The following is a 22,169-nucleotide window of genomic DNA, read 5'->3' as shown; positions in this document are numbered from 1 at the left end:
TTACTCCATCTATATAATCATTAGTGGTCTCGTGATGTGAAGGTTCAATACCAGACATACCACATGCCTGTATATATCAGAATCTGGGGGGATTTATGTGCCCTGATACTTACACCTATCTATATAAAGCCCTGTTTGAGTGATTGACAATGATGCTTCAAGAGAAAGAAGATTCCCTTTATAGTAAATCAAATTGTTTAGGTGGCAATATTATCTGCATTCAGCTCTTTTCAAGACCTCCTTGTAACCAAAAATAAATAAATTATCTGCATTCATTAAATTACTTATATCAGTATCACCCTTCCGCTTTCATATTAATTTAATTCCAAGATTTGCGCTCAGCTGCCTTCAGAACCAAATTTACATTTGTCTCTCAAGTTAACCTTCCCTTAGAAAATTTTTACCATTGTCATTCGGAACTTTTTGTTACTGTTGTTTGTTTTGTTTTCAATAGAAATTGGGCAATGTTTATCTCCTGAATATTTCAAAATTATTAATTATGAACATTGATTTTGATCGAGTATTGCTCATGTTAACAAATGAATCGGAATTTAAGTTTTGCGTGTAATTTAAAAACTACAAATTCTTAGAATTAAGATAAAAATTAGGCGACATTAGTTGCTCATTGACAATTTTACACGCACGAAGCATCTACTCTCCCTTTTTTGAGAATAAGATCCTTTATTAAAATGAAACGAAGTTACATAACACGGGAATGACCGGTGGTGGACAAGAATTCCCCACTCTCCTCCCTAAAACCTAAACCAGTTACGGGTCCGTCACCATAAATGACTTCCATGAGCTGAAAGAGCCCAACCCCTAACCACCAATACCGCCCAACGACTCGGGCTACCGAGAATCCCGAGAATATCGATTCCACCTCATAGACAACCGCTAAAACAACCAACGCCCTTTTCCACACCGTGTCCCAAAAATGCCAGACCACGTGCAAGGATCGCTCGTCAGCACATTGACCATAAGACAAAACCAACAATAAACCAATTCGTCCCCAGGAAAAACACCACATCCATGGCACCTCAATTTGACCCAACCCTAGCTCAACAGAGTAGGGACATGCTAAAAACCAGAAAAACCTAACCAAACCCCTAATTGAAATCTTGACCAAGAAAACTACTTTAAACAAAATCAAAAACCAGCCGCCGCGACCATCTTCCTCCTCTTCAGATGACCCGCCTGCAGACCACCCCCATAAATCCTTCCCGTCGAACTCGCACCGCCGGAAAAACTCCAACCACGCAGCAAGCCACACCAACCTCAACTTTTGTCGGCCAGATCCAGGCGTAAAGCCAGATCTCGATGAGCCCACACCGAGAATCAGAGAGAAACTCGCCGTGCCTTGTCGCCCGGCTTCGTCCTTCCGCCTGAAAGTTCGACACCCTTGTACTCTCCTCCGATCGACCAACCCCGGAGATATAGTCAGCGCTGTACGATCCATGGAAAACCGCCGCCACGATCCAGCCTCTGACCACTTGCTCCAAGCCTGCGTCGATCGCCAACCATCCATCCTGCCCGCCTGCACCGCCGCCTGAGAGGGACGAAAAATCATACACGACCAAGAAGGTCGAACCGGATACCAAAAATTGGAACCCCAAGCCCCCACAATCCCGTCCGGCAACATCCTCCACTCATCGATGAGGCCTGGACCTATGGTCGATGCTGGGACGCCGCCGGACAGGCAACAGTCGCTTCTGTGCGTTTCCAAAACCCTAATTTTCGTCCCTCTATTCTCGGAGCTCTTTTTCGCTCCCCTGTTATTCTTAAAAATAAAGAATTGATCTTGTTTGATGTAGCATCTACTCTCCCTTAAGTGCAGAAAAATTATGAAAATTGATTACTTATGAAGTGATCTATCTGATGCATTTTTTTTTTTTTTTTGGAAAGGTCTGCTGCACTGTTATTTTTCCAAGGTTTATGCATGGTCCATAGATTGATAATAGATTGGGTCTACCTAATGCTTGACCAAATGAGTGGTTTGATGCTTTGATAAATATCCATATCAATTATATGTTATATCAGGCTACATAAACCTATTAGTCTATTACATGAACATTGTTTTCAACTTTCACATAAACATCACCAAGATTCATTTTCATAAAATCAGGATTTTGTTTCTGTGACGTCTATAAAAATATATTATAGCACACCATATATAATAATTAATCAAAGTAGATACTTGAATCTAACAGAAATAATTTTAAATAAATAAATGTGACAGAGATGCAGGCAGAGACCCAGTTTATTTTTCACTGGTATCCAGAATAATTAAATAAAGTGGTACCATTAGCTTGTACCACATTTCATATGACTTGGTAGCGTGCTTCAAGAAGATTCAAGGCCCCTGGACAGCAGTTTTAAATTCAATAAATTTGCTGTAAAGTTGAAGAGAGAACCTTTGTTAATCACCAGTTAACCCTGCCTTTAGATTACTTGATCCTCACATTTCAATTTAGTTGAATGAAAGCTGGAAATAAGAAAATATTTATAGTATGAAATTGATATTGTTCGAATTCGAACAACTCAATCCTAAACAACGTGTATTATATAAATTGATACCGGTTATTAGCTGTTTGAGTTTCCAACGGTCGTGAAGTTTTTCAAAAGACACCGTTATTGTGTGTTTTTGTGATTTCTTGAAAAACCAAATTATGAGGTTAGCAACTCACTAACAAGAGGGTTCAATATACTTGCATATATCTCTTTAATAAAACGAAGCCCCATTTTAAGGATTTCGTTTGAAATGTATGAACAATGGAAGGAGACCATTATTTAGGTGGTTCAAAAGCAACAATCACATTCTGTTTGTACTAATTAAAAGCAACCAGCACATTACTTACCAAGATAGCTAGAATTCATGTCTAATGTTGATACAAAACAATAATCTCATCAAATCACATCGATAATTATTGCGAGTCGATACTTTCACATACAAAGTTCATTAATAACGACCAATTATGTATTATGTAGATCTTTTGTGCTCCTTATCCATTTTTATGTTTAATTTTTTCTTCTTCTAGTATCATCAAAATTATAAGAGCAACTCCAACAGCTTCCCCATATTTTAATTTTACTCTATTTTAGGGAATAATGAGCCTCTTTTACTCCAATAGAGTCCCTATAACCATCCCTATTTTAGAGATAATGAAGAGAGAGAAAACCAAATTCTCTAAATTTACAGCAATCTCTAAAATTTAAGGAAGAATTATGGAGATTTTAGAGATTGCTGCAAAATAGGGAATCTGTTGGAGTTGGAGAAGAAAAAATAGCTAAAGCTTTGACTTTTGCTTCTCTATAATACAAAAATTATAGGTAAGCTGTTGGAGTTGCTCTAACAAAACTTGCATTTAGATTTTAGAGGACTATATTATCGTCGATGGTCCAATTAAAAATTTGTTCTCAACACTAGAAACCGAAACAAATATAATCATGGGACCCTTTAATCACATGTCCGTGAGCCGATCCAACCAAAACACAAACCGATCCGCACCATTTCCGGCCTACATCAAACGCCTCCGTTGCCACCATATTGACATGACTCTTCCAATTTTTCAACTCCATACTCAAGAGATCCAAAACTAAATTCACTACACGATAAACCCATAACAAAAGTAGAAAATAATTTACCAACAAAAATCCAAGCCAGCACAAATCCCTAGGCCAACCCACAGTTGGCTTGACCGTACCTGGCTCAGATGCCGAGCCCCAGAAGCCAATCACCACCCTGCTTTTCCAACTGACGCCGAGTCACTCTCACACTTTCTCGAGCCAATAAAGAAAAAAAAAACCTGAATAATTAGAATAATATACCATAACAATTACAATATCAGAAATCGAAGAAGTTTGATTTAGCGAAAATTAAAATCTAGTTACGCATGCAAGTTGAATGAATGTGAGTTGGATATTCAAAAGAGGTTCAACGTTTGATAATTCTCTTGTGAAATACATCTTCAATTTACCTCATGGAGAGAGCTATAACTAAATTAAGTTCCGAGTGATAGTATACTTTTATTACGATTTTATTAAAAAAAATTACAATAATGAAAAAAGGTGAAAAAAGAAAAGAAAAAAAAAAACGAAAATGGGGAACAGAGAGAACAAACAAATATGCACACACATGGAAAGGAAACGAAAAGACTGGGACTCGCTGCTCTCTGTGTCACTCTGTCAGCCCTCCAATTTCACTACTCTCTCTGATATCTCCGCCGCTGCCCCACTCTCATTCCGGTCATTCTCCGGCACTGAATTCCCTCCATTTCAAGGTAGTTTCCTTTTTTGTACTTGCGCTAATTTATTCTTCTTTTTGGATAATTATTTTATAATTCCGGTGAAAGTTCGAAATCGACGTTTCGTTTGCCATAGATTCTGTGATGTTGCTCTGATCCGATCTCTGTACTTGTCCTTAACTGTAATTGATTCGCTCTGGTTGGAAATTTGTGACTAGCTGCATTATTACTGTGCTCAATTATGCTTCATCGTGATTTAGCAGATAGAGATCTGATTTTAATTCGGTTTTGATTTGTGTTTGGTGGCGCAGAGAGTTGGATTTGTTTTGGACCGGGAAGGAAGTTTGCATTGTGTGAGCTTGCACTGTAGCATTTGTGCCTTTTTGGAACAGTGGTGGGGTGCTTGTTTTGTGTGTAGTCTGTGAGTGTTGAGGAGCTGAGGTTGGGATGCTACTGAGGAAGAGAAGCTGGATTTTGAAGTAGTCCGAAGGAGGGGAGGTCTTAGGCATTTGCATTATCAGTGAGGTGATTTTCGTTGATATCCTTGAGTTGTGTTTGTTTCCAGATTTATTGTATTTTAGTTAATATTGTAAAGTGCCTATATTTTTGAATTTCGGAGTGATCTGTATATGCCGCTACGGTTTTGTTTTCTGGTCTAAAGAGAAGAGAGGTGATAAAGAGGGCAAATTAATCGGTAGAGGTAAGAACTAAAAATCTATGGGAAAGGAATGCCAGCAGATGTAGGTCTTTCTCGCAAGGTTTATTTAGTATAGCAATTGAAAACAAAAAGTTGAAAGTTGGTGCAGTGGTGGTCGGGGTTCAACAATTGCTAATCGATGTAAAACTCCAAACTTTTCATCACTCTGTAATTTACTAAAATTGAATGGTTATTGTGACTTTCAGGTGGCCAAGGAGAAATTCAAAAGAGGCGTATACTGCAAATGTCAAAGTCTTCCTCCCCTGAACTACGGGAACCCGTGTCTTCTTCTACTTCTCGGTCTAGGTTAGCAATGCTCTATCTTCTTGGTCTTTACTCTAAGTGGGCTGACAAATTGGTATTTTAAATTTAGAAAACGAATGCTTCCCTAAAAAGTGCTTCGTAAAGGATTTTTTACAACTATATCTGAAATCAAAGTTGAGATAACAAAAAGAGAAGCTATTTCAGTGGGATCTTTAAACTTTTAATTTTTTAATTTGTTATAATATAAATGATTAAGTATTCCTTTTCAATATATTGATACCTGTTCATGTTACACCCAGGGATTTAGATGAAACAACAATGGATGATGAAGAAGGTACAATGGCAAGTGTTGCTGAATTTGTCGAGAAACTACATGCCAGCATGTCTTCACCGCATGAAAAAGAACTTATTACAGCACGTTTGCTAGGTATTGCCAAAGCAAGGAAGGATGCAAGAACAATTATTGGTTCACATTCCCAGGCCATGCCATTGTTCATAAATATTCTGAGGAGTGGCACCCCTGTTGCAAAGGTTAATGTTGCGGCAACTCTGAGCGTCCTGTGTAAAGATGAAGACTTGCGTCTTAAAGTACTTCTAGGTGGGTGCATCCCCCCGTTACTCTCACTTTTGAAGTCCGAATCAACTGAGGCCAGGAAGGCTGCAGCCGAAGCTATATATGAAGTTTCCTCTGGTGGGCTTTCAGATGATCACGTTGGCATAAAAATATTTATTACAGAAGGTGTTGTACCAAACTTGTGGAATCAGCTCAATCCAAACAGCAACCAGGACAAAGTGGTAGAGGGATTTGTGACAGGGGCTTTAAGAAATCTCTGTGGTGACAAGGATGGCTACTGGAGAGCAACACTTGAGGCTGGTGGAGTAGATATCACTGTGGGTCTCCTGTATTCTGACAATGCTGCTGCCCAGTCCAATGCTGCGTCCCTTTTGGCCCGTCTCATGTTGGCTTTCAGTGATAGCATCCCCAAAGTAATAGATTCTGGAGCTGTCAAAGCTTTGCTTCGGCTTGTGGGTCAAGAAAATAACGTTTCTGTTCGTGCTAGTGCTGCTGATGCTCTGGAAGCTCTTTCTTCAAAGTCAACTGGCGCTAAGAAAGCTATTGTTGATGCAAATGGTCTTCCAGTTCTGATTGGAGCTATTGTTGCTCCATCTAAGGAGTGCATGCAAGGTGAGTGTGGGCAGGCTCTCCAGGAGCATTCAGCAAGGGCTTTAGCAAATATTTGTGGTGGGGTGTCTGCTTTAATACTTTATCTTGGAGAGCTTTCACAGTCAGCTCGCCTAGCTGCCCCAGTTGCTGATATTATTGGAGCTCTTGCATACACTTTAATGGTCTTTGAGCAAAAATCTGGTGATGGTAAGGAATCTTTTAAGGTAACAAAGATAGAGGATATTCTTGTAATGCTGCTAAAGCCTCGTGATAATAAGCTTGTTCAAGAGCGTGTCCTTGAGGCCATGGCTAGTCTATATGGCAACATTCATCTCTCAAAATGGCTCAATCATGCAGAAGCGAAGAAGGTGCTTATTGGACTTATAACAATGGCTGCTGCTGATGTACAAGAGTCTCTGATACTCTCTTTGACAAGCTTATGCTGTGATGGTGTTGGAATCTGGGAGTCCATTGGCGAGAGAGAAGGAATTCAGCTACTTATTTCATTGCTTGGCTTATCCAGTGAGCAGCATCAAGAATATGCTGTTCAGTTGCTAGGGATCTTAACTGACCAGGTTGATGACAGCAAGTGGGCTATTACTGCTGCTGGTGGGATTCCTCCTCTAGTGCAGTTGTTAGAGACGGGATCGCAAAAGGCGAAGGAGGACGCTGCTCATGTGTTGTGGAACTTGTGCTGTCACAGTGAGGATATTCGTGCATGTGTTGAAAGTGCAGGAGCCATTCCAGCATTTTTATGGCTTCTAAAAAGTGGTGGATCAAGGGGGCAAGAAGCATCAGCTATGGCACTTACAAAGCTTATCCGAACAGCCGATTCGGCTACCATTAATCAGTTGTTAGCTTTGCTCTTAGGTGACTCTCCATGCTCAAAGGCCCATACTATCAGGGTGTTGGGTCATGTACTCACAATGGCATCACACAAGGATCTTGTGCATAAGGGTTCGGCAGCTAATAAAGGGTTGAGGTCTCTCGTTCAGGTTCTCAACTCATCAAATGAAGAAACTCAAGAGTATGCCGTGTCTGTCTTAGCTGATCTATTCAGCATGAGACAAGATATTTGTGACACTCTTGCAACTGATGAGATCGTGCATCCTTGCATGAAGCTTTTGACCAGCAGCACACAAGCTGTTGCAACACAGTCGGCTCGAGCTTTGGGTGCTCTTTCCCGTCCTATGAAGACCAAAACAATAAGCAAGATGTCTTATATTGCAGAAGGGGATGTTAAACCCCTCATCAAACTAGCAAAAACTTCTTCAATTGATGCTGCTCAAACTGCAGTTGCTGCACTCGCCAATCTTCTCTCTGATCCCCAGATTGCTGCAGAAGCCCTGGCAGAAGATGTTGTTTCAGCTTTGATAAGAGTACTGGGAGATGGAACTACAGAAGGTAAAAAGAATGCATCCCGTGCCCTTCATCAATTGTTGAAGCATTTTCCAGTAGGTGATGTGCTCACAGGAAATGCTCATTGCCGTTTTGCTATTCTTGCTGTTGTTGATTCCTTAAATGCATTGGATATGGATGAGACTGATGCTGCTGATGCTTTAGAAGTAGTAGCACTTTTGGCCAGAACCAAACAGGGTGTGAACTTCACTTACCCTCCATGGTCTGTATTTGCTGAAGTTGAATCGAGCTTAGAACCTCTTGTCCGCTGTCTGGCCGAAGGGTCTCCTTTGCTTCAGGACAAGGCAATAGAAGTTTTGTCTAGGCTTTGCGGGGAGCAACCAGTTGTGCTTGGTGATCTATTGATTGCAAGATCTGGATCCCTTGGTTCACTAGCGAACAGAATAATGAACTCATCTAGTTTAGAAGTCAGAGTTGGAGGAGCTGCATTACTCATTTGTGCAGCAAAAGAGCACAAAGAGCAGTGGATGGAAGTACTTGAGGTGTCAGGATATTTAAAACCATTAATGTGTGCTTTAGTGGATATGATGAAGCAAAATTGTAGCTGCTCCTCTTTAGAAATTGAAGTCCGAACTTCTAAAGCTTTTATGGAAAGAACTGCATTCCACGAAGGGGATGAGTTTGATGCCCCTGATCCAGCCATTGTCTTGGGGGGTACTGTTGCTTTGTGGTTGCTATGTATAATTGCTTCCTGTAATGCAAAGAGCAAACTCACCATTATGGAAGCCGGAGGTCTTGAGGCTCTCTGTGACAAGCTTGAGAGCCACACTTCCAATCCACAGGTATAAACTCTCTCTCTGTGGCGTGCTGGTACTTTACTATACATTGTGCTGATGAGGATTGGAATACCAATGTTTGCTCATTCTATTGAATTAATTTATGTCATATGTGGATATATAAGTTGTACTCCATTTCTTATCATATATTCAATAGGTTGAGAGTATAAATCACTGTTGAGCTGTTTGGTACTTTCTTATTTACTGTTTTAAAACTCTTATTGTCTAAAATTTGATACTGGTTCTAGTTTTATTTGTTCCTTCTTTTTTGGTAGTTATTCTCGGAAATATAACTTCTGTAGCTTACTCAATTGGTAATTTTCATGTACAGGCAGATTATGAGGATACTGAAGGTATATGGATTAGTGCCCTGCTTCTGGCTATTCTCTTCCAAGATGCCAATGTCATTTCATCTCCTACAACAATGCGGATCATAGCTTCTCTTGCGCTTCTGCTGAGATCAGATGAGGTGATTGATAGGTTCTTTGCTGCCCAGTCAATGGCCAGTCTTGTTTGCAGTGGTAATAAGGGAATAATTCTTGCCATTGCAAATTCAGGTGCTGTTGCTGGATTGATAACCCTCATTGGTTACGTAGAATCTGATATGCCTAACCTTGTTACTTTATCAGAAGAGTTTTCTCTGGTGCGAAACCCTGATCAAGTTGTTTTGGAATACCTTTTTGATTTTGAAGATGTAAGAGTTGGATCCACAGCACGCAAATCTATACCTCTCTTGGTAGATCTCTTGAGACCAATGCCAGATAGACCTGGTGCCCCCCCAGTTGCTCTTAAACTCTTGACCTGTATTGCTGATGGAAGTGATACAAACAAATTAGTCATGGCTGAAGCTGGAGCTCTGGACGCTCTGACAAAGTACCTGTCTTTGAGCCCACAAGATTCGACTGAAGCTGCAATATCTGATTTATTCAGAATATTGTTTAGCCATCCTGATCTGATTCGCTATGAAGCATCAGCTAGTTCGTTGAATCAGCTCATAGCTGTTCTGCGTCTGGGGTCAAGAAATGCTAGATACAGTGCTGCAAGAGCTCTTCACGAACTATTTGATGCTGAGAACATCAGAGATTCTGATTTAGCCAGGCAATCTGTTCAGCCATTGGTTGACATGCTTAACGCCGCATCAGAGAATGAACAAGAGGCTGCTCTTGTTGCTGTAATTAAGCTGACTTCCGGAAATTCTTTTAGCGCAGCTTTGTTGACTGATGTGGAGGGAAATCCACTGGAGAGTTTATTTAAAATATTGTCTTCTGCTTCATCCTTGGATTTGAAGAGACTTGCTGCACAACTATGTTGTGTACTGTTTGATAGTACCAAAGTCAGAGGAAATCCAATTGCCTCCGAATGTATAGAGCCTCTTATTTCCTTGATGCTTTCTGGTATAAATGCAGCTGTAGAAGCTGGGGTTTGTGCCTTTGAAAAATTGTTGGATGATGAACACCAGGTAGAGCTTGCAGTGAACTATAATGTTGTCGATCTTCTTGTTGGATTAGTTTCTGGTACGAACAGTCAGCTCATTGAGGCTAGCATCTGTTCTCTCATAAAGTTGGGGAAAGACCGGACCCAATGCAAATCAGATATGATCAATGCTGGCATTATTGATAACTGTCTTGAGCTACTCCCTGTTGCAGCCAGTTCATTATGCTCTTCTATTGCTGAATTATTTCGCATTTTGACAAATAGTGATGCAATTGCTAGAAGTTTAGCTGCTGCAACAATTGTAGAACCCCTTTTCCTAGTTTTACTTCGTCCAGATTTCAGTATGTGGGGACAGCACAGTGCATTGCAAGCGCTAGTAAATATTTTGGAGAAGCCACAAAGCCTTGCCACTTTAAAACTTACGCCTAGCCAAGTCATTGAGCCTCTGATTTCATTTCTTGAATCCCCATCTCTAGCCATCCAGCAGCTTGGTACAGAATTGCTATCTCATCTTCTTGCACAAGAACATTTTCAGCAAGATATTACAACAAAAAATGCTGTTGTTCCTCTTGTGCAACTTGCTGGAATTGGAATACTGAACTTACAGCAAACAGCGATAAAGGCATTGGAAAAAATATCCACAAGATGGCCAAAGGCAGTTGCAGATGCTGGAGGTATTTTTGAGCTTGGAAAGGTTATTATACAAGATGATCCTCAGCCACCTCATGCATTGTGGGAATCAGCTGCTTTAGTTCTCTCAAATGTTTTGTGCTTCAATGCTGAGTACTACTTTAAGGTTCCTGTGGTGGTTCTTGTTAAAATGTTGCATTCAACAGTGGATAGCACTATTACGGTGGCTCTCAATGCACTACTTGTTCATGAAAGGAGTGATAAGCTAAGTGCTGAACAGATGACTGAAAATGGTGCTATAGATGCCTTGTTGGACCTTTTAACATCTCATCAGTGTGAAGAAGCATCTGGAAGGTTACTTGAAGCGTTATTCAACAATGTCAGGATACGAGCAATGAAGGTTTCCAAGTATGCAATAGCACCTTTATCACAGTATCTGTTGGATTCACAAACCAAATCACAATCTGGAAAACTTCTCGTAGCTCTAGCTCTTGGAGACCTTTCCCAACACGAAGGGCTTGCTAGAGCCAGTGATTCTGTTTCTGCATGTCGGGCATTAATAAGTTTGCTTGAAGATCAGCCCACAGAAGATATGAAAATGGTGGCAACTTGTGCATTGCAAAATTTTGTCATGAACAGCCGAACAAATCGGCGTGCTGTCGCAGAAGCAGGGGGAATACTGGTTATTCAAGAACTACTACTGTCTCTCAATGCAGAAGTTGCTGGGCAAGCAGCGTTGCTTATCAAATTTTTGTTTTCTAATCACACACTTCAAGAATATGTGTCAAACGAGCTCATCAGATCTTTGACAGGTAATCCGTAATTGCTTTTGTTTGAGCGCTAATCTGTTCCTCTGTAGACTAAAATTGCTTTTGTTTCAAAGTCTCATTCTCATATATGAAATGCTTCTTATACATCTTTACTAGTTGTTAACATGTCTTAGTAATATGTTCCTACTCTCCCCTTCAATTTTTTCATCTACCATAATTTGTTGTCTCACAGGTGTTTGTTTGACAATGATTGTCAGAAGGGCTGTTTTTTGGATACAAAATTGCACCTAGATGCTTTGTAGAGATTTGGAGTTGTGATTTAGAATATAGGATGCAAGTATATGAAAAAAATTTCTGATGCCATATCTATCTAAAGTCTATACTGAAGTTAATTTATGGCTGAGTTCTGGTTAATTAGTAAAGAAACAGTAGTAATTATAGTCTTGTTGAGAATCTTACTTACTATCTATCATTCTTGAGCATCCTGCATTCTCAAATTGATATCTCTTGTTGGACCCAGAAGAAAGAACATATTTTGGCGGACTTATTAACAATTATATAATGCATTTAATAGTCATGTTCCATCTTAAAAAATCCCCTAAAATATAACTGTTTCAAAGCAGTGTCTTGGTAAGACATCAGCAATATACAACTCTTACCTTGGGGACTCTTTAAGGATCATTGAAGGTTGTCATGAGGAGTTTTGTGTGCGTGTAAATTTTGCTTTCTTTCTGCCTGTTCCATTAATATGGGTTCCAATGATTGCTTTGTCATGCAGCCGCATTAGAGAGAGAGTTGTGGTCCACAGCAACTATTAATGAAGAGGTCTTGAGAGCCCTACATATGATATTTACCAACTTTCCTAAGCTCCATATTTCCGAGGCAGCCACTCTCTGCATTCCCAATCTGATTGGAGCCCTTAAATCTGGCAGTGAGGCAGCTCAGGATGTCGTGTTGGACACCCTTTGCTTGTTGAGACATTCTTGGTCAACCATGCCAATAGATATTGCAAAGTCTCAATCCGTGGTTGCTGCTGAAGCCATTCCCATCTTACAAAAGCTTATGAAAACCTGCCCACCAAGTTTCCATGAGAGAGCAGACAGCCTGTTGCATTGCTTACCAGGTTGTTTGACTGTTACAATCAAGCGTGGAAACAACCTTAAACAGGCTATGGGAGGCACAAATGCTTTTTGCCGATTGACAATAGGCAACGGTCCTCCTCGACAAACCAAGGTAATGTAGTTCCATATGGTAATGTACAAAAACAAACTATCTAGTTCATAGTCTTATAGGGTTGGCTGAATCTGCTCTTAAGATTAGGGGCATAAGAAATTGATCTATATTCCTGGAAAAAATCCTGTTATTTCCTTTTTCCCCTTTAAGGAAGCATTGCAGATTTATGATTTGCTTTGTCTTCATATCTGTCAACACATGGTTTTGGCTAGGACCGCAAAATATTAATTAAGTTGATAGTGTATATTATTATGTTCAGGTCTTTGCTTACAGCTTGACGTTATGTTAATGTTCTGTCATTAGGTAGTGAGCCACAGTACTTCTCCCGAATGGAAAGAAGGGTTTACGTGGGCATTTGATGTGCCCCCAAAGGGACAAAAGCTCCACATCATCTGCAAAAGCAAAAATACCTTTGGAAAGGTAATTATTTTTCCACCTATATATAGGCTAATGATTTAATTATCGTGGGCTTGAATCTTATATGCTATGCTCATCATCATACAGAGAATTTTATTACCATTTCACAGAATAATGAGAGACTAATAGTTATTTACACACCCAAAATTGATATTTGCACACCTTTTTATTTTCCAAGACAGTTATAACGATGACAATTAGTCTATCGTAATTACTGACAATTTATATAATAAAACAAATTCAAAAATGCAAAGTTTTAATAACAATTGGGGGTATGTTACTAACAGCACCCCCAATATTTTTTTTGACACCCTTGGCATGCATTCATAAAATGGTGGGTCTTGAATCTAAAATTCTAAATCTTGCACATATTACAAGTACCCGTCCTGCCTTGGTGCAGCAAATCTTTAGTTCTAATTAGGGTCAGTCTCCTTTGTTTTGCAACTCTGATAATGGTTTTTTTTTTTTCCTTTTTTTTCAGTCAACACTGGGGAGAGTGACTATCCAGATCGATAAAGTTGTGTCAGAAGGAGTATACAGTGGATTATTCAGCCTAAACCATGACAACAACAAAGATGGATCTTCACGTACACTAGAAATCGAGATTATCTGGTCCAACAGAATGCCCGATGATGAAATGTGAGCGTCAGGTGCTTCTGATAAAGCTGAGAATGCCAGAAAATAATCCCAATAGGGAAGATGGTTTGCTTGTAATTATTTTTATGTTTTTGAAGGTCCAGTTTTGTAGTTTGAAAGATCAATCTGTGCTTGAGGAAGTGTAAATTATATTATTAGCTTGCAGAAACAATAGATTGGAAAGGTATTCCCACGGTACACGGGAATAAAAGCTTATTAGAATTTTGTACAGGTCAGTCTATAGCTAGCAATTTAAAGATACTCAAAAGATTGGCGATTAGAATTTGAAGTTCTTGGAAAGTTGGGGTAGCTTTCTGTACTATGTACTTTCATTATGAGCTGTACATGTACTGGTCTTGTTTTACCTGGCACCGTATTTGTTTTCAGAGCAACCACGTGATTTTATTTTGAACTTGAAAACATTTTAATCAAATGAACTCGAAGTGATCAAAAACTGATTATCAAACTGCCCCCTTTGTCATGTCACTCATGTGCCCCTTCTGTCATGAATTGAGTGAGATTAAAGTAGACTGAAAGAAAGAAGCAAACTATATCAAGCAGATCAAGAGAACAAAAGAAAGTGAACGTCTCAAGAATGCAGTGCACAACTGAAGTTAAATGTCGAAAACCACTACCAAAGCGGAAATCTTAATCGTTCCAACTAAAGAAATAACACCTTCACATTCTTAAACTTCAATCAAAAGCCACAAAAAGACCCATATTACTACTTTGCAGCAGCAACAAGTGCAGAGCGAGCTTTCGTAAAAGAAGCAATTATTGATCCAAGTTGCAATTTATCGTTGCACCCAAAGCTCAATCTGTACCTGCAAATGTTAATCAACTTGTGCTGATTAATAAACAAACTAATAATACTATATCGATCAAAACTCCCAAATCTAAGAATTTGGTAAGGCTAATAACAACAATAGGTCAGGCATATTGACCACAACCACTCAAAACTATCCTAGCCCCACAATAACTTCTGCCAATGCATTATATCCTCCACCAGCTCAGTAATGAAGATTATTGCTTCTCCAGTGAATGCTTTAACCTTAATCTCAACCATATTATATATGCCACATATTGAATTAGATTAAGCAACACATTTCTGAAGCAAGTTAATACGTGTGTGCGTGCGCACACACAAAAACACACCTCTATCCTTCATTATGTGCACATATACATTGATTATCACATCGCCAAAAGTTTAATCCCCATTAATGCTTAGCCCAGATTGAAAGAATGATAAGCAAATGAAAAGAGAGTAAGGCACAGAGATACATACTCTATGTCAGCTAAATCATTAATCAACAAAACTCGAACATCTGGTGGCATCTTGATCTTAAAAACAAACCTGTCCAAATAAAGCAGTGTAAATGAGATCAGATAATAAGCACCAAGAGGAAATATAGAAAATATAACGGCACTTACATAGTCACTTCTCTTACGATATCTACCAAAGCCAATCCCTTTCTTGTTTTCATATCAGAAATTCCTGCAAGAGAAGAAGCATATAATGTGAGCATTAAAAGAACTTTTGGATGTCTACTTTTCCTGCTTGTAAGAATAACAAATGAGTAAGGTAGAGAATACGTTTGAAACTCTCTGTAAATGACTCATTCAAAAGCCAGTGAGATATTTGCTCAATGTCCTTAGGCAATGGATTTCCTGTGCAAAGATATACTGCTTCTTCTGTTATGTTCTGTGAAGCCATATGAGTTGACTGCAATACATTGAAATAGAATTGACAGTGTTATTTAAAATCCACCAATGATAAAATAACTGAAATTGTTAAAAAGGCTAGAGGCCCTTATGACAGATTTGGCAATCCATAATATTCTAAGATTTATAAGAGAAAAAAAGAACAATAGACAGATACAAAAAAGAAACATCTTGACAGAGGTATTATAACCTGCAGAATGTTCAGCGCCTTTCTCATGTCACCATTGCTAAGCCGTACAACTGCTGCTAAGCCACTCTCAGACACATCAAGCCTAGTCCAATGCACAAAATGTCAAAGACAATTTACCAAATTTTAACATTCACTCACATGTTTGCAAATTCTGCACTCTGCAATAAAGAAATAAGAAAAGAATCTTTCTTACCCTTCAGCTTCTATAACATGTTTGAGTCGCTCTGTTACATGAAAAGAATCAAGTGGAGCAAACCGAAAACGAGTACATCTTGACTGTAAAGCTGGAATAATCTTGTTGACATGGTTACAGATTAGTGAAAATCTGGTGTTCTTTGTGTATTTCTCAATCACTGCACCAAAACAAACGTAGGGAACAAAAGAGAATCAGCGAAATAACTTGGAGCATATAAAATATAGTGCATACAAACAGTTTATACCTCGTCTCAAAGCAAACTGAGCATCCTTAGTCATAGCATCTGCTTCATCCAGTAAGACCAACTTTACAGATGCCTTTGCATTGTCAATCCTGAACCGTAGCTAGTCAGTTACAATCAAGTGCTTTTAAGCCAGAAACCAAAATGCCTAGATATTTACCAGAATCAAAACATAAGCAAAAATAAAAAAACAAAGGAAAGGGCCTTTTCCGTGACATACATACCCAAACGAAAAACTCTGTGTGCTGGCAAAATCCTGGATCTGTTGCCTCACAACATCGATTCCCCTGTCATCCGATGCATTCAACTCGAGAATCATATTGTGGTAATGTGCACCATAGAGCTTGCGTGCGACGGCCAGAATCGTGGAAGTTTTTCCAGTGCCAGGAGGGCCATACAGTAGGAGGTGTGGCAATCTGTTCTCACTAGTGAGCCTATCAACTATTCGACACAACCACAAGAAGAATGCTCATCATTCAAACAACCAAATAGGTCTATAAGCATAAGACATTAACCATTTTTATGCCCCTAGTATAGAAACCCTAATTTCTCCTGAGTTTTGCGGAAATGAGGAGAAACCAAAAAATTGAAAATTACTGGTCTTTTCTTTTCCTCCCTCTCTCAGATTTATACATGCATATCACACATTTGCTCCCACATTTTTACCAGCCAAATACAAAATTACAGTAAAAATGTGATATTTAAAGGCAGGCATAAACCCAGAAGCAAAACCCTTGAAAGTTACATAAAGGTGAAATCTTTAGTTGCAGGGAGTGGGAATTGCTTACTGGTGTCGACAATGTCGCGGTGGGCGGCGACGTCGGCGAGGGACTGAGGGCGGTACTTCTCGACCCAGGGAGTGGCTTTGCCGTGGGAGGGGCCGGAAACGGCGACGTTTTTGCCCTTGTTGTTGGGTTTTAGAGAGGGGTTGATATCGTCGCCGTCGATGTCCATGGGAGTGGTTAGCTCTGCCATGGTCAGCCAATGGGGTTCAGGTCACTCGGAATCGAGGGTTTCAGTGATACGATGGCGCCAACTTCATTGTTATGAGGGCGGGATTTTACCTAGACCTGCAAATGGACCGGATTTTGATCCGAACCCGCTCCAGATCCGTGGCTATTGGACGGGTTTGGATCGAAAATTTTGATCCGTTGATCCGTTAATAATCCGAATCCGTTAACCCGTTTATTTAACGGATCAAATACGGATTTAGGTCGATCCGATCCGTTAATGATCCGGCCCGTTTTTGTAATAATAAAATATTCTTTTTTATTAATATATTATTATTATTTTAAAATATAAAATATAAAATATGAAGAATTTCTAATACAAATTTTTTGCAGAAATTTAAGGAACGGGTAGCATTAAGAATTTTGATAACGTAATTCTACTTTTGGTGATAGTTTTCATGTTGTTTTAATATTTTATTAATATCTTATGAGGTATAATGATATAAATTTAATATTACTATTTAAAATTTTAAAATATTTGAAATTATAAACGGGTCGGATTAGCGGATCGGATATCCGTTAACCTGGCGGATACGGATTTGGATCGAGCTATCAATGATCCGCCGGGTTAACGGAGCGGGTTTGGATCGAATTTTTTTTTAAGTAAACGGATTTGGATTTAGGTCGATCCGATCCAAATCCGATCCATTTACAGGTCTAATTTTACCCTTTGTAGCTAGTCCCTTTTTTTATTTTTTTTTCTTTTTTTGAGAATTAGAGGAAAACGTAATTAATACTATATATATTTTTTTTGAAATGCTCATGTACTGTAGCTTATCACTTGTAAAATATGATTTTAAGAATATGTTTCAATTGAGTGCCAAAAATCTTGGACATTTTCAGTTCTTAAAGTGTTACGTGAAAAAAATTTGGTGCAAGAACATGTTATTTTGGTTAAAAATTGTGTTATAGTCAACAACTTTAAGTAGAAATCATGGTCTTTGAGAAATAATTTTTTTTCTTTTTTAGTAAATTACAAATTGAACTAAGACAACATGAATGATGTTCACACGTAACATGGAGTATGAATACACCATATCTTCCACCTAAGCATTCATTTTGAGTGTTCACAAATTTAAATCAATAATTGAATCGACTAATTAAAAAAATAAATAAAAAAATCCAATAACTAAAACTTAAAAACATGTCAGAAACTGATTAACATAAATGACTGGTTTATCCATTGTCAAGAATTGGGTATTACCCATATTAAAGTTGAAACAGACTCAACTGTTCTTATACAGCTCATGATGCATTGTGATATTGATCTTCATCATTTGAGAACCTTGTTATCCAACTGTTAGACTATGCTTCATTCCTTTGAATTTCATTCCATACAACACATTTATCGGGAGCGAAATACGACAGCTGATAGCTTAGCTAAAAGAAGTATTGTTCAAGAGATAAGATTATGCAAGTGTCCTTAAACTCCTTCCTTCAGTTTTTCAAGACATATGCTTGATGACATTGCTAGGCCGAGAGCGTTCACGTCACCTGAGGCTATTTAGTTAAGAGTTGTGGGTATTGAACTGAAAAAAGAAAAGAAAAAAGGCCTGCCTATCCGGCCTGACCTGATTCCAGGCCCAAAAGAGAGGCAACAAACCCCAAGCCTAAGAAAAACAAAGAAAGAAAGCAGGCCCAAAGCTTGGCTCCATCAGAAAATTAAACCGCTCTCTTGGCGCAATAAAAAAGAATAAACCAAAACAGAGAAACCTTGCACAAGAAGGGGCAGACAGTTATTAAAGCTTAACCAGTGCTCAGGATTCAGAACCCAGAACAGGCATGACTGACGACGAATGCTAATGCAGACTGCACAGGGGGGTTTAGCCAATGGCACATGACATCATTTATAGCTGGACAACAAGGGAGTTTACTTGTGGGGGTATGATTTTTGGTTGGAAGAACTTGGTTAAGTCTTCTGCTCAATAATGGCAAGGTGGTTCTGCCTTCTGTGCATCTTGGACTTTTGGCAATGGTTGCTGCTGCTGTACTGTGTCCTTGTGCTCAGTTCTTTCAGCCTTTTTTCTTTATTAGCTTTTATTTCCATTGTCCTTTATTATCCTAGCTTATTACATTTTGTAAGTCCTGTTCTAGTATTTTGCAACTTTGCAATTGGTTCTGCATTTCTTGTTACTTCTTCAAGCTTCAAGGTTGGCTCTTTTTTTTCAGCTTGTTATTATTATTTTTTTTCTTTTTCCAATTATCATATTGAAATTACCCACTTTCTTCTGTTTTGACCTTGGTTTCCTGTTTGTTTCAACTCTAGAGCTGAAAGTTTGGGGAGTTTGGACAAAAGCAGCTTCAAATGGCTAGGAAGACTGAGCATCCAGCAAGAAGACAAGCATTTTTCAAGGCCCTTATGGGTGATTTTTCTCAGCATCTGGTATCATTCTGATCTCTTTTTCTCTTTTCAAGTAATGTTACTGCTTTTTTCTTTTTCTTTTTGTCATAGAAGATCTTAATTTCATCTAGAGGTGAATCATTCTGGTTGATGCTCATGAACTTCCTTTGATGGTTGCTAGCTTAATTACTAATATTTTGAGTGTTTGAGTCCACTTCTTTCTGGTATCGTATGATGTTCTTTGGCAAGGAATCTCAATTCTTTTGCAATGGCCCGGGATATGATGAGGAATTGAGGATAATACATAACTCGTATGAGTAACTCAACAAGTTTCTTTACCAAATAAATCTACCATATAGAGTTATCTTTAGTAAATTTTTTAAAAGCCCACTGCATATAATATAGATATATATCACAGCTAATATCCAGGAAAAAATAATCTGCTTCCATAGTCCTCCTTCAGGTGGTTCTACAACATTGAGAGTTTTCTGCATAAAAGAAAAAGGGGGGTCTCATTTCTTCTTTCAACACTTTCCCCACTTATACTCCACTTCAAAGTACATAAATACATTTTGTTTATTTTTCCTTCTTCGTGTTAGAAACATATCAATTTGTGATTATAGACCCTGCATATACATATAGGTTTGGTCTGTGGAGATTTTCTGTCTGTTTGCAAGTAGTTATAGTTTTACCAATCTTTGGTTAAGAACATGGTGTAGATGTAATGATTTTGATTGGATTCATGTGTGGTCTTGAGTATATGAATGCTTTTTTAAGAATCTGGTACTTTTGCAGCGTATACCATCAGCGTTTATCAAGAACTTGAACAGACGCTCACTGCACACATGTCGTCTTAAAGGCCCTAGTGGACAATGTTGGGTTGTGGAATTGGAAAAGAGAGGCAATCGATTGTTTTTCCATAAGGGTTGGGAGGAATTTGTGAAGCATCATCCTCTAGAAGTTGGGGATTTTCTGATTTTCAGTTGTGATGGTGTGTCCATGTTCGATGTGACAATATATGGCAAAACTTTCTGTGAGAAGAATGTAAAAGCAGCCAAGAGGAGAAGTGGCAGTAATGGTATTGCTGCCAAAAGAAGTGGTAAGTTGCCAAGGAGAAGTGACAGTCACGCTGACAAAAGAAGGGGTAAGTTGCTAGGTTATACTCTTAAGCTATTTTTACTTCTCAACAGCTTATGGAAGTTTTTGATTATAACAATTTTGTGATGGCTTCTTCTTTTACTGCATTTTAATTTACCAGCAGTTGATGGTGTAGAAGAAACTTCTCTTCGACCCATTCCATTCCAATCAAAGAATTCTTTTATCTGTAGAGTTTTGACGGCACGTACATTGTATGAAGTGGTGAGTACTTGGTCGCCCATTATGCAAGCCAACTGTTTTTCTGAATAAAAACATTTCCCCTCTTTTCATTTCAAATGATTCTAAAGCATGTAGCCATAGTAAAAGAAATCTTTCAAGACATTTTTCTTTATTTTTAATTGAAGCATAGCAACATTCATCTGTAACTTGAATCTTTGGAAGGACACTATAATAGGTGGCTCAAGTGACCCAGTTATTCTCCATGTATTTACTTCATTACTTGGGAAATGAATTATTGAACAGCTTCGATATAAGTTCATGCAAAAACATGTTCATCATAACTGATCTTGAACGAGCCATTACTTGTTAATGATTGAGAATCTTCAACGATGATGCATCTCTATGAATCATTGAACTGAAAAGAGTTCTGGCTAGAATGCATGTGTTGTAGGTTAATTACTCATCCTTTTGCTTTTGTTCAAACTTTAAAAGTTAGTATAACTAATTACTCATTTGTTTTCTTTTTCTTGTTTTTCACCTTGATATCAATGTTTTCCGAATTGTAGTATATTCCGACGGAAGTAGTCATAGCGGAAGGTTTAAAGGCTGGGACGGCCATAAAGATTCAAGATACATTTGAGATGTCATGGCATCTTAGACTCCGTGCTAACCATGATCGTGTGCTGATGAGGTCGGGCTTGTCAAATATATGCAAAGCAAACAAAACTTCACATGGGGACACTGTGATCTTTGAGTTTGTCAAGCCAAGAGTAGTGCAACTTCATATTATCAGAGCAGGAGTTTACTAGCAGCCGCTGATGCATCCTGAAACAACAGCTAGTCTTTCCAAAAAAATGTAATTCCGCACTAGTACTGATGAGACAATTTTACATCAAGTTATGCAGACATGACTGCTAAGATTCTATGCTTTTGTTTGACACTTCGACTAGTTATTATAAAACTGAAGCCTGCTTTTGATGAATGATGCTCAACCACATTGCACCAAATGGTTGCTATTTGAATTTTGAAATTTATATTCTGGAGCCCAAATTCTATTCTCTGTAGGGCATGGTTTCAATGCCACTAGGCCCAGCGGTTGTATAGTCATGCCTTCATTATCCATAGGAGGAAGAGATTTATGCTGCAACATGATTTTATGTCCCCTAAAAAAAAAAAAAAATCCCTCAAATTCCTTCATGTACAGAACACCCTATTTTACAAGAAATACATGAGTTTTGAAAATATGTTGAAAGAAGTTATTAATGAGATGATTTGAGTTTTGCTACATCAGTGAACTGTTGATTATTTGGAATAATCTCAACGGTGAAAAAGTCAGAATTTCTATAGCGCAATGACATTGGTTAACTGGAGAAATCCATTTGTTTGGTCTGAAAATTCAACAAAAAATTTGATGAAACTGACAGCAAGTAAGACCTACATTTCATTTCTTCCCAACAAAAAAAACACACC

At 38.6% G+C, this 22,169-nt stretch overlaps 3 protein-coding genes across 5 annotated transcripts; 2 read left to right on the top strand and 1 right to left on the bottom strand.

Moving 5' to 3' along the window:
* The first annotated feature begins 4,116 nt into the window (after nt 1–4,116).
* On the top strand, nt 4,117–14,074 carry LOC112168865 (protein CELLULOSE SYNTHASE INTERACTIVE 3). Its single transcript, XM_024305784.2, has 8 exons — nt 4,117–4,277; nt 4,553–4,766; nt 5,145–5,244; nt 5,502–8,568; nt 8,894–11,438; nt 12,175–12,629; nt 12,933–13,049; nt 13,528–14,074. Exons 3-8 carry the CDS (start codon nt 5,183–5,185, stop codon nt 13,687–13,689), a joined length of 6,408 nt encoding a protein of 2,135 aa, XP_024161552.1. The 5' UTR covers nt 4,117–4,277; nt 4,553–4,766; nt 5,145–5,182; the 3' UTR covers nt 13,690–14,074.
* A 134-nt stretch (nt 14,075–14,208) lies between these two features.
* On the bottom strand, nt 14,209–17,745 carry LOC112168874 (replication factor C subunit 3). Its single transcript, XM_024305797.2, has 10 exons — nt 17,709–17,745; nt 16,820–17,095; nt 16,256–16,472; nt 16,035–16,123; nt 15,788–15,947; nt 15,595–15,676; nt 15,276–15,405; nt 15,114–15,177; nt 14,968–15,036; nt 14,209–14,506 (listed from the first exon to the last, which is right to left on the bottom strand). Exons 2-10 carry the CDS (start codon nt 17,004–17,006, stop codon nt 14,407–14,409), a joined length of 1,098 nt encoding a protein of 365 aa, XP_024161565.1. The 5' UTR covers nt 17,007–17,095; nt 17,709–17,745; the 3' UTR covers nt 14,209–14,406.
* Nucleotides 17,746–18,854: 1,109 nt separating this feature from the next.
* LOC112168876 (B3 domain-containing protein Os01g0723500) lies at nt 18,855–21,687 on the top strand. Of its 3 annotated transcripts, none has more exons than XM_024305800.2 (5): nt 18,855–19,191; nt 19,308–19,424; nt 20,178–20,526; nt 20,644–20,741; nt 21,266–21,687. In XM_024305800.2, the coding sequence occupies exons 2-5, from the start codon at nt 19,347–19,349 to the stop codon at nt 21,506–21,508; spliced, it is 768 nt and encodes a 255-aa protein (XP_024161568.1). In that variant the 5' UTR covers nt 18,855–19,191; nt 19,308–19,346; the 3' UTR covers nt 21,509–21,687. The 3 variants fall into 3 exon arrangements, with proteins under 3 accessions (XP_024161568.1, XP_040365723.1, XP_040365722.1); XM_040509788.1 differs by having other exon boundaries at nt 18,856–19,191; nt 20,641–20,741; XM_040509789.1 differs by lacking the exon at nt 20,644–20,741.
* Nucleotides 21,688–22,169: the final 482 nt, after the last annotated feature.

Source organism: Rosa chinensis, chromosome 6 (genome assembly GCF_002994745.2).
Source record: "Rosa chinensis cultivar Old Blush chromosome 6, RchiOBHm-V2, whole genome shotgun sequence".
NCBI lineage: Eukaryota > Viridiplantae > Streptophyta > Magnoliopsida > Rosales > Rosaceae > Rosa > Rosa chinensis.
Note: the sequence above shows the minus strand (reverse complement) of the source record. Positions and strands in the feature narration are given on the sequence as shown.